This window comes from Colius striatus, chromosome 1 (assembly GCF_028858725.1).
Source record: "Colius striatus isolate bColStr4 chromosome 1, bColStr4.1.hap1, whole genome shotgun sequence".
In the NCBI taxonomy this organism is placed as follows: domain Eukaryota; kingdom Metazoa; phylum Chordata; class Aves; order Coliiformes; family Coliidae; genus Colius; species Colius striatus.
The window spans coordinates 178,654,346-178,667,925 of record NC_084759.1 but is presented as its reverse complement, the minus strand read 5'-3'; the positions used below and the strand labels follow the sequence as shown (position 1 = coordinate 178,667,925).

Here is a 13,580-nt window from a genome sequence, read left to right as displayed (position 1 = left end):
TCCATGAAGGTAAAATTTATGTCCTTGAGACACAAAATTAATCTGTAAGAATAGCAACACGTATTTCTTTCCAGTTGCAACCAACATATGGACTGAGCCATTGTACATCAGAGAGAACTCAGTTAAAAGAAGAATGAAAAGAAAAATAATCTCCACATTAAACTGATTTTTTCCCAGTAATAATTCTGTGACAGATTACGTTTCTGATTGTTGTGGTTTAAGCTTTTTTATTTTGATGTGGTTTGTAAGCTGAAAGTCGTTTTAGATTTTTTCTGTCTCTGGGAACTTCTATGTATGTTATAGTTCTGAGAAGATTACAAAACTGTATTTTTGTTCTTCTTTTTCTGTATTGTGATATACAGCAAAAATAATCTGTGTATTTCATAGTGATGAGAGCTATTATATGGAAATCGTAATTGTTTTGATTCAAACTAAGGCATATATAATGGAATCAAGGCTAACAGTCTGCTGCTTTTAGGACAAGCAAAAGATGTAGGTATCAGGACAAAATGACTCACCTAGGAGAAACAGAATAGCAGAGCATTACAGAGCATTCATGTGTAGTTACTGAAACTGCTGATTGAGTTAGGATTTGCTGCTTCAGTAATACAACAGTCATCTCCATGATCTGTGATGTTTTCCAACTCGCAGTAGAGTTGTGTTCTTCAATGACTATGCGCCAAGGGGATGCAGGAAGGTAAATATGATGAAGGAATACTGTGAGGAAAACTTATGTGTACAGTATAAATACATAAATAGAACAGAAATGTCACCATTGTGGTGGAATAATACCAGGATGGAGTTGTCCTTATTGAAGGATAAATAAGAACTCTTTTGGGAACTGGACAGTACTTTTAAAGGAGAACTTAAATGTACTGGTCTATTTTGATTGTTTTTACTGAAAAATTGATGGGCTAATCTATTTTGATTATTGTGTGGCATTCATCATCATCATATGGAATTATAGAATCATAAAGATTGGAAAAGAACTTCGAGACCGAGTCCAACTGTAAGCCTAATACTGCCGCATTCACCACTAAACCATGTCCATAACTGGGACATACATGTCTTTTAGATCTCTTCAGGGTTGGTGACTGCACCACTTCTGGGGCAGCCTGTTGCAGTGCTTGACAACCCTTTTAGTGAAAAATATTTTTCTAATATTCAATTGAAACTTCCCCTAGTGAAACTTTTCCTTTTACCTATTGCTTGTTACTTGGGAGAAGTGACCCATATTCACCTTGCTACAACCTCCTTTCAGGTAGTTGTAGAGAACAGTAAGGTCTCTGCTCAGCCTCCTCTTCTCCAGGCTAAACAACCCCAGTTCCCTCAGCCACTTCCAATAAAACTTGTTCTCCAGACCCTTTGTCAGCTTTATCACTATTCTCTGGATACAGTCCAGCACCTCAATGTCTTTCTTGTTGTGAAGGGCCCAAAACTGAACACAGTGGTTGAGATACAGCCTCACCAGTGCTGAGTACAAGTGGACAATTACTTCCCTGGTCCTGCTCTGTGTGCATCAGCCTGCACTTGGGTAAATTTATGTGAGCTAAGTTAGCTTACTAAAAAGTCTGCATACTTGTACACTTACAAAAATCACTGTAAGGTAAAAGTTATTGAAAAGTACAACTAGACTGAGAAAGCAGTGTCAAGCTGTATGGCAGTAGTTTATTCTGGCCTTGTATCACAGAAGCACAGAATGATAGGGATTGGAAAGGACCTGTAGAGGTCATCCAGATCATCCTGCTAAAGCAGGTCCACCTTGATCAGGTTACACAGGGATGTGTCCAGGCAGGTTTCGAAAACCTTCAGAGAATGATATTCCACACTGTGGAAAGTAGTAGAAAAGACATGTTAAAAAGAGTGGCATCCTGTATGCCGTGATTGTTAAACCAGGTATAACCTTGTCTTCAAGTTGTAGCAGTCTTACTTAAACCAAACACTTTTGTGCTCAATTTCATATTTCATAGCTTGCAATAGAATTGGGCTCATTCATGTGTTTTGGTATTTTCTGTTATGAAAGTCTTGATTTCAAATCATGTGTGTTTGAATTCGAGTGTGATGCCATTGATTTATAGGAAAATGCATATTGTGACTGACAGAAGTTGGTTATTGCAATGAATTATAGAACTGCATATAGTTTTCAATTTCTGAACTAGATTAAATAGTTACTTCAAACTGACATAGCAATCTTGGCTGGATAGCTGGTTTCCATATAGGTGGTAATTCCCTCCTTTGTTTCCTCACATGCCTTCGTGTAGATGCGCTTCATGGGCCATTTTATTTCCTTTGTGAATGACTGCTAATGCCTTGTTTTTACAGCTATTTTTCCTATCATACTTCTGTGGGTAATTTTTAAGTACCTATATTTGCAAATATATTGTAACCTGGGGCTTTCTGAATGTTACTTGATGATTTTTCTGCAGGCTGTTTGATAAACAGTGTCTTCTAATGTGCAGGCAAGTGTAAGAAAAAACCACAACATTTTATACATAGAGAGCTATCTAAATAGCATCTCTACTCCATATGTTGTAGTGCCCACAAGAGGCTCATTATAATCCCTGGACCTTTTGTGCACCAAATACTTCAGTCCGGATAATGCTGTGCTCCATCTGCCTTAATCTCCAAGCTGTACAATGTGAAATTCTTAATGCTTTGACCTGCTATGTGCTGGCATTTTTGATCTTGCATTTTTCTTGTCCATGTTCCCATTTCAAATATTTTTTCAAGGTTGCTGCTTTGAAGTTTGTCAGTGCTACTGAATTTTTGTGGATTTGTTTGGGGTGGGTGGTTTTTTGTTTGTTTGTTTCTTTTTTCATAATCCAAATGTAATTTACAAATGCTTAAAAGTGTATATATCTCAAAGTTATTTTTTCTGTGCATTTGGTTTTGTTGTGACATCTTTTAAGTCTTGTAATTTATTGATCTTATTCAAGGTGTCACTATCTGGGCAGAGATCCAGAAATATGTGTTGGTGAAATTAGTTTTTTCAGTGAAGATTCTTTCACTTGCTTCACTGACATGCATTTAAACTTACTATTGTCATAAATCAGACACTACACTGAATTGCAGAATCTCACAGAATTACAGAATGGTAGGGGTTGGAAGGAACCTCTAAAGATCATTCAGTCCAACCTTTCTTCTAAAACATATTCACCTCAATCAGGTTGCACAGAAACGAGTCTAGGCTGATTTTGAAAACTTCCAAGGAAGGAGACTCCACACCCTCCCTGTGCAGCCTGTTCCAGGGCTCCCTCACCCTCACGGGAAAAAAGTTTCTCCTCAAGTGGAATGCCCTGTGTTCCACCTTGTGCCCGTTACCCCTTGTCCTGTCACTGAGCACTACAGAAAAAAGACTTGCCTCATCCTCTTGACACCCACCCTTAAGGTATTTATAAGTGTTGATAAGCTCCACTCTCCCTCTTCTCCAGGATAATCAGCCCCATAGTCTCCTTGTAAGAGAAATATTCCAGTCCCCTAATCCTCTTTGTAGCCCTCTGCTGGAGACTCTCCAGAAGTTCCCTGTGCCTCTTGAAATGGAAGTTTAGAACTGGATGCAGTACTCCAGATGAGGCCTCACCAGGGCAGAGTAGAGGGGGAGGAGAACACCTTTGACCTGCTGACCACATTCTTCTTGATGCATCCCAGGATGTCATTGGCCCCTTGGCCACAAGGGCACATTGCTGGCTCATGTTTAGTTTATTATCAATCAGGACTCGCAGGTCTCTCTGTAGAGCTGATCTCTAGCAGGTAAATCCCCAGCCTGTACTGGTGCATGGGGTTATTCCTTCTCAGGTACAGGACTCTGCCCTTGTCCTTGTTGATCCTCATGAGGTTGATCCTCTCTGCCCAGCTCTCAAGTCAGAATCAGACGACTTCTGGGGAATCAGCCAGTCCTCCCGGTTTGGTGTTATAAGCAAACTTGCTGAGGGTACACTCTCCTCTCATCCAGGTCATTGATGACTACATTGAATCAAGACTGGCCTCAGAATTGACCTCTGGAAACGTACTGGCCATAGGCCTCCAACTCAACTCTGTGTTCTTAATTACTACCCTCTGATCTCTGTCAGTTCTCCATCCACCTCACTATTCAGTCATCTAAGCCACACTGCCTGAGCTTTGCTATGAGAATGTTACAGGAAACAGTGTCAAAAGCCCTGCTGAAGTCAAAGTAGATGACATCCACTGCTCTTCCCTCATTTAGCCAGCCAGTCATGTCATCAGAGAAGGCTGTCAAATTGGACAAGTCAGGTTTCCTTGTGGTGAATCCATGTTGACTCTCTGTGATAACCTTTTTTTCCTCCATATGCTTAGAGATGACATTCAGGATGAGTTGTTCCATCAGTTTTCCAGGGATGGAGGTGAGGCTGACCAGCCTGTAGTTTCCTGGGTCCTCCTTCTTGCCCTTTTTGAAGACTGGAGTGACATTGGTGTTTCTCTGGTCTTCACACATCTCACGTTTGCTCCATCATCTCCCAAAAATGTTGAAGAGTGGCTTGGCAATAACATCCACCAACTCCCTCAGCACTCATGGGTTCATATCATCAGGACCTATGAATTTATAGGACACTGTCCAGCTTACCAAGTAGATCCCTAACCCAATCATCCTCAACCAAGGGAAGATCCTCCTTCCAGACTTTCTACCATCCAGATACCAGGCTTTCTGAGGGCCAGCCCTAGGTGTGAAGACAAAGAAGGCATTCAGTAACTCTGCCTTCTCTGTATCCTCTGTCACCAGGACACCCTCTTTGTTTAGCAGTAAGCTCACATTCTCACTAGTCTTTATTTTGGTGTGGATGTACTTGAAGAAGCCTTTCCTTTTTTTTTGCTTTACATCCCTTGCCAGAGTTAATTCCAAGAGGGCTTTAGCCTTCCTTGTTTCATCCCTGCACACTCTGACAATATGCCTATACTCTTCCCAAGCAACCAGTCTCTTTTTCCACGTTCCATAGTCTTCCTTCTTCTGAGTTGTTTCCATGTTGTTTATATCCTTGCACGCCTTTTACATCCTCTACCTGATAGTGTATTCATGGAGATACACTGATCTTAGTTTTGGGGTAAATGGCACTTGAAGACTAACCAGCTTTCTTAGGCACTTCTACTTTCTAGAAACCTAGTCCATGAGATTCCTGCAAGCAATTCCTTTCTAGCTTTTGTTTTGCTCTGGAAACATGATGCACTTAAAATCTACAGATATTTTAGAAATCTTTTGAATTTTACATACCAGAGAGCTCCACACAGTGTCATTAAACATTGATAATTCAAAAGGATCCTATTTTTAGAAAGCATTTGGGCCAGCTGTTACTGATTTATTAATTGGATGAATTTACAGTTTTAAAATAGTATATATGATTACCATGGTTTTGTGTATATATATTGGGAAATCATGACGTGACTGTCAGATTTCTTAGCATGTGTTTATGTACCTGTGAAATAATTGTCTTTTTTCTCCTAACATTTTTGTTAGATATTACTGTCTAATGCTTCCTCAGATTCTGTGTATTTAGATTTAAAGCTGTTAAAGTTGACTGTCCATTCTAAAGGATATTCTTCTGTAAGAATAATGAAAATGTTATTTATAGGAGCATTAAAAGTAAATTTGTAACCTCAGATTCTAGAAGTGAAGCAATTCACTCTGGATCTTGACATCAACAGTTTTATTTATAAACGACAGACACACTTGACATTTATGCACTTTTAATTAACCCATACATTTATTTTATATAGAAAAATATATTTCTGTTATAAACATATGTTGCAAAAGTTAATATATTTTTGTAGTATACAATTTCTCTATTATAAATCTAAAATTTCTCTATAATATAGATAAAAATTTCTGAAGTTGAAATAGTAGAAAGTTTCAACAATATTTCCTTCAGTAGTTTTCACAATTTTTCTCAAGATACATATGTTTTCCAAGAAAGTAGTTAATTAGAGCACATTCAGGTTATAATTTCTGAGAGCAGAATATAATCTCAAGGAGTGATGGCTCTCTAATGCTTTCTTTATTTTTAAACAAATACTCCAACCAGAAAATTAGTTGTTTTTTAAAAAAATTGTGAGAATCTTTGATGTATTTGTGTTTTACTACCCTAAAGTCTTTCATGTGATTGCAGTAAATGCTTGGGGTTTTTTTCCCCTTCTTTTCTCTAATACTTAAGAGAAGAAAGCAGTGCACGTTTTAATCAAATGGTATTTATCAGTTGAGGATTCTCCATTCATGGATTCAGTTACTGGTGGAAGATAGTACTGCAAACTGTCCTTCAACCACCTACATTCAAGCTCTTCCCCTGTGGCAGTGGAAGACAACTTCATGCCCCTCTTAATGAAAGAGTGATGGGTAACCTTCCATTTACTGACAGTTGGATGATGAATGGTGTTGTCAACAGTTGCGAGGCAACTTCGGATGTGCAGATACTTATCCAATGACAAATGCTTGTTTGTGCTTTTTGGAGGGGAAACCTTATGAAATAGACCTGGCAAAAATGTGCACACTGTTAAGGAGATACTGACATGTAATAACTTCTTACGCTTGTGTTGAAAATGTTTTGTTATATGAAAGGACTTCAGGTTAAAGACAATTTTTTTTGTAAGCAGTTTTTCTCAGGCTGCTTAAAATATGTCTGCATGTGTTTACCATCTTTTGGGGAGAAAGGCCTTTGGAAAAGCTATCCTTTACTGTGGGAGGCAGGGAACCAGGAAACTTTACAAATGTAGTATGTGACTGGAAGTGAAGGATACGTCTTCATGTGTGTGGGGGATAAAATCAGTGGTTTGGTCAATTGCCTAGTAGAGGAAGGAAGGGAGGGAAGGGGAAAGGACAAAAAAATTCAGGGCAGATAGAGAAGTAGTGTGCTTGTAGGGATGCTTTTCCCCTCACCTTTATTCATTCTTGGCCTTGTAATACTGGATGTGTTAAAATGCAGAAAAGTAGAAACTGAACTCCCAGCTTGTAGGGATGCTTTTCCCCTCACCTTTATTCATTCTTGGCCTTGTAATACTGGATGTGTTAAAATGCAGAAAAGTAGAAACTGAACTCCCAGCTTTGTCCACAGATGCTTAATCCTCCCAGTATTACCTTGGCCAAGTGATGTACTGAAAATGTAGCATTTTGTCTAAACTGTTTTAACCTGGCTGCTAGATTTTGTGTCACTATTAATTAGCTTGTAGTTCCAGAAGCATATGGTTGGTCTCCTGTGGACTGTCTTACTGATTGTTTTTCTTCAGATACTTGATTTTTCTGTAGATAGAAGCATGGGGCTTTTACAAGAAGATTGTAACAAGACCTGTCAATAGATTTACTAGAAGGGACAGAGTGAACATTCATGCTTCATTATTAACTGCAGAGAACAGAGCGGATATTGTTGTGGGCGAGGTCTCAAAATTGTGTTTTGAGGATTTGTAGAATTCCAGCTAGAAAACTTGAGAGATGAAATTCAGAATCACTAGGTTGAGAAGAGGTTGTTAAGGTTTATGAAATGCTGCAGTTTTTAAATAGTAGATAAAATCTTGATTTTTGAGAGATTCCATTTTTACGTGGAATAATTCTAATGGTAAATCTGTGTGTATTGAGGCAACATTTTCTTTTAGTGGATTGGATCCAATAACAAGTTCTTAAGTGATGAGCTGGAAGTAATGCAACTGATATTTCTCTTGAATTGCTAAGATTTTGTTCTGTTTGCAACGTGTTTCAAATTCTTTGTGAAAACGGTTGATGCAATTTTTTTTTAATGTGCAGAAACAGAATCAAATTACAAATATTAACTACATTTAGAATGTTTACTAGTTAATTCTTGCTCCTAACAGGAGTTTACAGATGAGAGTGAAGTTTTGGGTTTTTTTTAAAGAGAGATATAAAACCTTTTGAAATTAAATGTCAGAAGTAATAGTAAAGATGTTCCTGTCTTTTAGAAGACAGTTCTTGTCAATGCAAAGCTATTAATATCTGTAAAGAATTTCAGTGAAGGATATATTGGTGGGTTACTTTGTAGAACTGGGTTTCCTCTCTTAAGTGTAATGCTTTATGGGATTAGGAAGCCATATCTGTGACAGAAATAACTGCTTTCAATGCTATTTTATCAAAGTAATTTGAATTTGTGTTTTGCATACAAATGGTCACTCACTTCCATATTTCTGAAAATGCAACAAAGAAAAAATGATTAAATTGTGAATTTTAAATATTCTGTTTGTAAGAAGATTGAACAAAGCTACATGTGTTATTTAAAAAAAAAGGTTGAAAAATAATTCTGTATTCTTGAATATAACCACAATGAAAGTCTCAAAAGCTCAGGGAACAGTCTGTTTTCTCCTTCTGTTACTGTCTGCCAGTTAGGATGTGATAGAGGGAACAAGGGCTCCACAAACTGATATTGTGTGAAGTCTACCAGGAATTCATTAGGTGGAAACAACAGTTGAAATTAGATTTGCCGGTAGGTGAAGGGCAACATTTCTTATAATGAAACAGCAGCTACGTAAAATAGTCTTTTACCTTTGCAGTAGTACTGCAATATTTTGCTTTTTTTTTTTTTTACAACTAATAGAATAAAAAAACTTGTGTTTCAGTGTACTTTGTAGGTGTTTTTTTAAGAATGCTCAGTGTTTCAGGGCTAAATAGATAGATGGGAAATAGCATAATAACTGATGAGTTAGAGTAGAATAGTCCCATGTGTCATTACTTACACTCTGCTGGTATGCTTTTTTAACTTCCTGATATAGTAGTTGACATGGAATCATAGTGTTACTGTGTGGCCTTGGGATATACATGACAATTTGAATTATTTTACATTTGAAGTTACCATAAGAGGGGAAATAATGAATTTGTGCATTTTTATGTGTGAAAATATTTAATAAAGAAATGATAATGTATTGCAAATAGTTGTCTGTTCCTTACATAACACAATCTGTCTTTGGGGGTCACAAATTAATAATTCCCAGTAATTATGAGAGACAATTATTTACAGAGTTTTGGCTGTAGACTTCAAATGAATGCTCTGTAATTGGTTATTTCCATGTGGTTGATAGCATTTGCTTTGGATTTTTTTTTTTTTTTCAGAAATCCATAGTTAGATTTTGTCTCGTTATATCAGTTTGCTTCTTGCTTAGCTGAACTGCTATCATTGAGTCATTTTTATCAAGTACTTCTACTAGCACAGGATCATAAGAAATAGTCAAATTAGTTAAAGGGTAAATGTCAAGTATTAAGCTCTTCTGTAAAGTAGACTTTAAAATTCTGTTGAAGATTTCTGTTTTCTCTGTTTGTTCTTTTTTTTTGTTCACATGTGCACATTCTTTTTTTTTTTTTTTCCTACTGTGGATATTAGGAGACCCTAACAGACAATATAGTTAAGTTATTCTTAATTACTCCTTTTTGAATTGCTACTATATTACTTAAACTGTGTCTTATAACAACCTTTTTTTTTGTTTTCCATTTTCTTCATATTTTTCAGATTATGGCACAGACTCAAGGTTTGGGGAAGAGATACATTAAAGCCTTTTTTAAAGGTTTCTTTGTTGCTGTTCCAGTAACAGTGACATTCCTGGACAGAGTTGCTTGTGTAGCAAGGGTGGAAGGAGCATCAATGCAGGTATTGCTGGAAATTTCTTTTATCTATCAGGAAATTAAAAAGAGACTGTCCACTGACAATAACAAGATGAAAAAAAAATCTTTTTCTCAATTGTTATTAAATGACTATATTGTACTATGGAATAGTTTATTTTTTACTTTATTAAACAAATACTTCTATGATGTGAAAAGAAAAGCTTTAAAAAAAAGTTGCTAAATTCTGTCTCAATAAAGGAGAAAATATAAATTGTGATAAAGATACATATATGAATATCTTATAAATAATTTAGAAATAAAAGTTTAATTTTTGAGCACTACCTTTTGTCTCTTGGAATTGAATGAATAACTCACAGAGAGGACAAAACCAGTCCTTTCTATACTTGCTGTTATTAGTGAACAAGTATGGTACCATTTCAGTGAAGAATACTGAAAATAGCATGAACCTAATATTAATACCTATAATTACCAAGATGTAAGTGTCATCTCAGTTTTTATTTTAGTAAAGTAAAAGTAAGCAAATAAATATAAATAGACTGTTTAATACTTTGAAGATAAACAAACACTCATAACAGTAAACAGCTTTTATTCTTCTGTTATTTGATCTTGAAAAATGTGTTATAATGTAGTTAGCCAATTTCTGTATTGTTACTTTGCATTTTAAATCATATGCAGTGCACATTCCTGTGCATCACTGCCAATGGCCAATAATTTATTTTGTTCCAATACTGCAATATTCCAATTAGTGGAGACTAAGGATTTGATTCTTGGAATCCAGTTTCTCTTTTCTGATTATCTGAGCTCAGAACCTTGAAGAGAGGTTTCACAGCAATGAAGGCCAGCTGCTGTAGTTTGAATTGTGCAGCATTTACACAGACAAAACTTAGACTAGAACCTGGGCTAGGCTGGTTTGTGTTTAATGCTATTAAAAGTGTGTGGTGGGGAGGAGGGAATGGCAAGGTGGCATTGTGCCTTTTGTGGCAGTTTGTAATCTGGTGTTTAACATCTGTCAGGAAACCTCAGCTGTTCTGGAAGGCAGCTCTTACCTCAAGATCAGGGACCAAAGTTTCATACTCTAGTAATTCTACAGTCCCAAGACACCAGAAGTTAGGTGTAGCATAAGTTACCTTTGCCTTTTTCATGAATGTTAATCTAAATATTGATGATTAGTCAAAAGCAGCAGAATCTCAGAAGTCACAGTTGCAGGGCCAGAAATTAGCTTTAGAAAGTAGGAGAGCTATGGGAAACTGTGAAAACCAGTTTCATTATTTCTTTACTATCTTCAGACAGGAGATACTCAAATATATAACACAGCATCTAGGTAAGTGCAAAATCAGGCAGATGAATACGGCTCCTCCATTTTCCATCTCCCCATTTTTTGCCTTTGTTGGGATCTAGAGCTACATGCAGTATTCAAGATGCAGATGCATCTTGCATTTTATGGTTTTAGTGGTGTGGGTTTTTTGATTTGTTGTTGTTTTTGATATGGGTTTCTTGCTACTAGTGAGCATGACCCGAGCATTTAATTTTTGATGGGTTGTGTTTTTTTAGCATACCACATTGCTTTTCATTGTTTTATCTTTTCTATGTCTGACATAATGTTCTATTTGTCATCCATTGTTGTTTGGATGGTTTTACCTCAGTATCTGGAAAGACATTTTCTAAATTTCTCTGTTCCATGAGTCTATTGAGCCTCTCTAGTTAAGACCTCAGTTTTATATTTCCTTTGAAGTTAGTCTCAAGTGTTAGGGTGTGCTTTGATAGTATTCTGGAGTGCTGTTTCTGTACTTGTTTGAAAGGCATATAGCTAACTGTTGTTTATCTATGGAAGATTTGAAAAACACAGCAGTTACTTGTTCAGATTTATTCAACCTGAGAAAGAAGGATATACGCTCTTCATAGTGGCTAGGGAAAGGAATATATATTCACTGAGTGATTAAAATCTAAGCTTTTCCCTTGACTAAATACTCCCTCAATCAATTGAAGTATGGGTAACTTGAAAGCTGATGTTTCTAATTTTGCTGACATCTTGTTGTCTGAAAAGTTCTCTCTCTGGTTTTATTCTGGACTGAAGCACTGAAATAGTAGTTTGTTTTAAACTTCTGTACATATGGATGTTTGTCAGAGTACAAAAAAACTTCCTAGTGCTTTTAATAAGATACTAATTTTCTTGCCAAGATCTATTAGACACCTATATAAGTCTGACAGGGACATAATTATAAGGAATATGTTTCCCTCTTGCAGAGTAGCTTGGAGTATTGGTCATCACGTTGCAATCTGGTTACTGTGTTCTCGTAAGAAGGACCTACGTTGAATGTATCTGAAAGCTGTGGGCATGAAGCAGAGTGAAGTTCAGTCAGCATGTAGTCATACTTACCAATCACATGCTTCCAAATATATCTTACTGTCTCAATTTGAAGACATCGTGGTATTATTCCCAAGAATTTGTAATAGACCTCTAAAACGTCTAGCTGGCTTTGTGTACTCATCATTGTGGCTCCTGCTGAGCCTGAAATTAAAAGTTCTGACAGGAAGCAGAGTATAAATCTCCAGTGTCATGCTCGCTCTCCTACTCTTATTCTCTGTTACACGCTTGCTGTCCTCCCTCTGTTTCTGTTTCTGTTTTGGACCAGTCTTACAGCTGCTTCGTTGTTACTGACAATAGTAACACTTTTTGACATCCTGGCAAGCAAACTGAATCAGGGTTCTAATGAAAACAGAAATTTTATGATTTATTCCCAATCAGTTAAGACAGACTTCCTGCATATCATTGTCTCAAGCTGATTTTTTGTTTCTACAGTGCTTTCAGCCACCTGTCATAATTCTTTCACTTGTGATGACTTCAGTGCATATGAGTATTAACTGCAATCTATAGGGAATAACAGTGAACTATTGCAGTTCATAATATTAACATTTTTTAAATTGTTCAATTACATTTTTTCTTTCCACAATTCCTGTGTTTTTTAATCCTCAGATGAGGTATTTTTTTTTTTAGGATTTTACAAATTGATGTGCTCCTCTAGCATTTTGTTAATAATGGGTTTCAAGTGACTTGTAATCTGTTCACAATATTGAATTTAAGTGACAAAAATAACTGGTAATTTGATTTCTTAATTGGCTGTTACGGATTTTTTGCGACTCCTCTTGTAATGCTGGATGTATACTTAAAAATTATCCTTATCATATGGACATGTTTTTTTTCTATTGAGTTTCATTGTTTTTCTGGTATTACAAAGCTTTCATACATAATGATGTTGTAAAGGGAACCCCCTAGGGATATATAAATTTGTAAATTCATGAAATCAAATGGACTGTTTTCAAGTGAGACAGAAGATGACAGCGTATATGCAACTTTATGTGCAAACAGTTCAATACCAAGGATTATGGCAAGTAGCCTGACCAACGATCTTTGACAAAGCACACTTGTTTCAGCAGCAAATCTTCTATTCCATTATGAATAAAAGCAATTGTAATCTGTGGCAGTTTCTCCTAACTTTATTATTAGGATTACTAAACCTAAGCCTGTGAGCTCATGTGAATATTCTTTGTGTTCCACAAGCTATAAGCAAACAAGTCATGACCTTCCGGTATTCACTAGCAGCATAACAACTATCAAGTTAATCATTATTTATAGTAAAAGGGCATGCTTTTACCCTCCTACTTACAGAACCTCATGTCCTGTGAGGCTTCATCATATGGCTGGTGATCTCAATTTGCATGCTTTTAGCATTAGATTAGCTAGTAATTGGAAAGACTGAATGTTTTGTGACTTCTGCAGAACAGTTCTAAATTAAGACCTGTGTGTCTTGTAGCAGGCTGTGATGCCAAGGACTTGGGCAAACAAGTTATCATGCTTCAAACTAAAGGAAGGAAAAAGCCCTTGTATTGTTTTGTTTCTTAGAAAAATAAAGAGCCCTTGTGAGCCTATTTGTTGACTACTTTTTCAGAAGCTGTATTTTTGTTCTGTTGGACCTGAAAGCTTACTACTAGCAAAAATATCATGGGGAATAAATTATCTGTG

The 13,580-nt window shown here is 36.5% G+C and overlaps 1 protein-coding gene across 3 annotated transcripts in view; it reads left to right on the top strand.

Moving 5' to 3' along the window:
- Nucleotides 1-13,580, top strand: part of IMMP2L (inner mitochondrial membrane peptidase subunit 2) — a 472,646-nt gene that overhangs the window by 3,270 nt on the left and 455,796 nt on the right. For all 3 annotated transcript variants that reach the window (XM_061988619.1, XM_061988627.1, XM_061988612.1), the window contains exon 2: nucleotides 9,447-9,584. In XM_061988619.1, coding sequence (XP_061844603.1) covers nucleotides 9,450-9,584 — 135 coding nt within the window. In that variant the 5' untranslated portion in view covers nucleotides 9,447-9,449. The remainder of the gene's footprint in view (nucleotides 1-9,446; nucleotides 9,585-13,580) is intronic.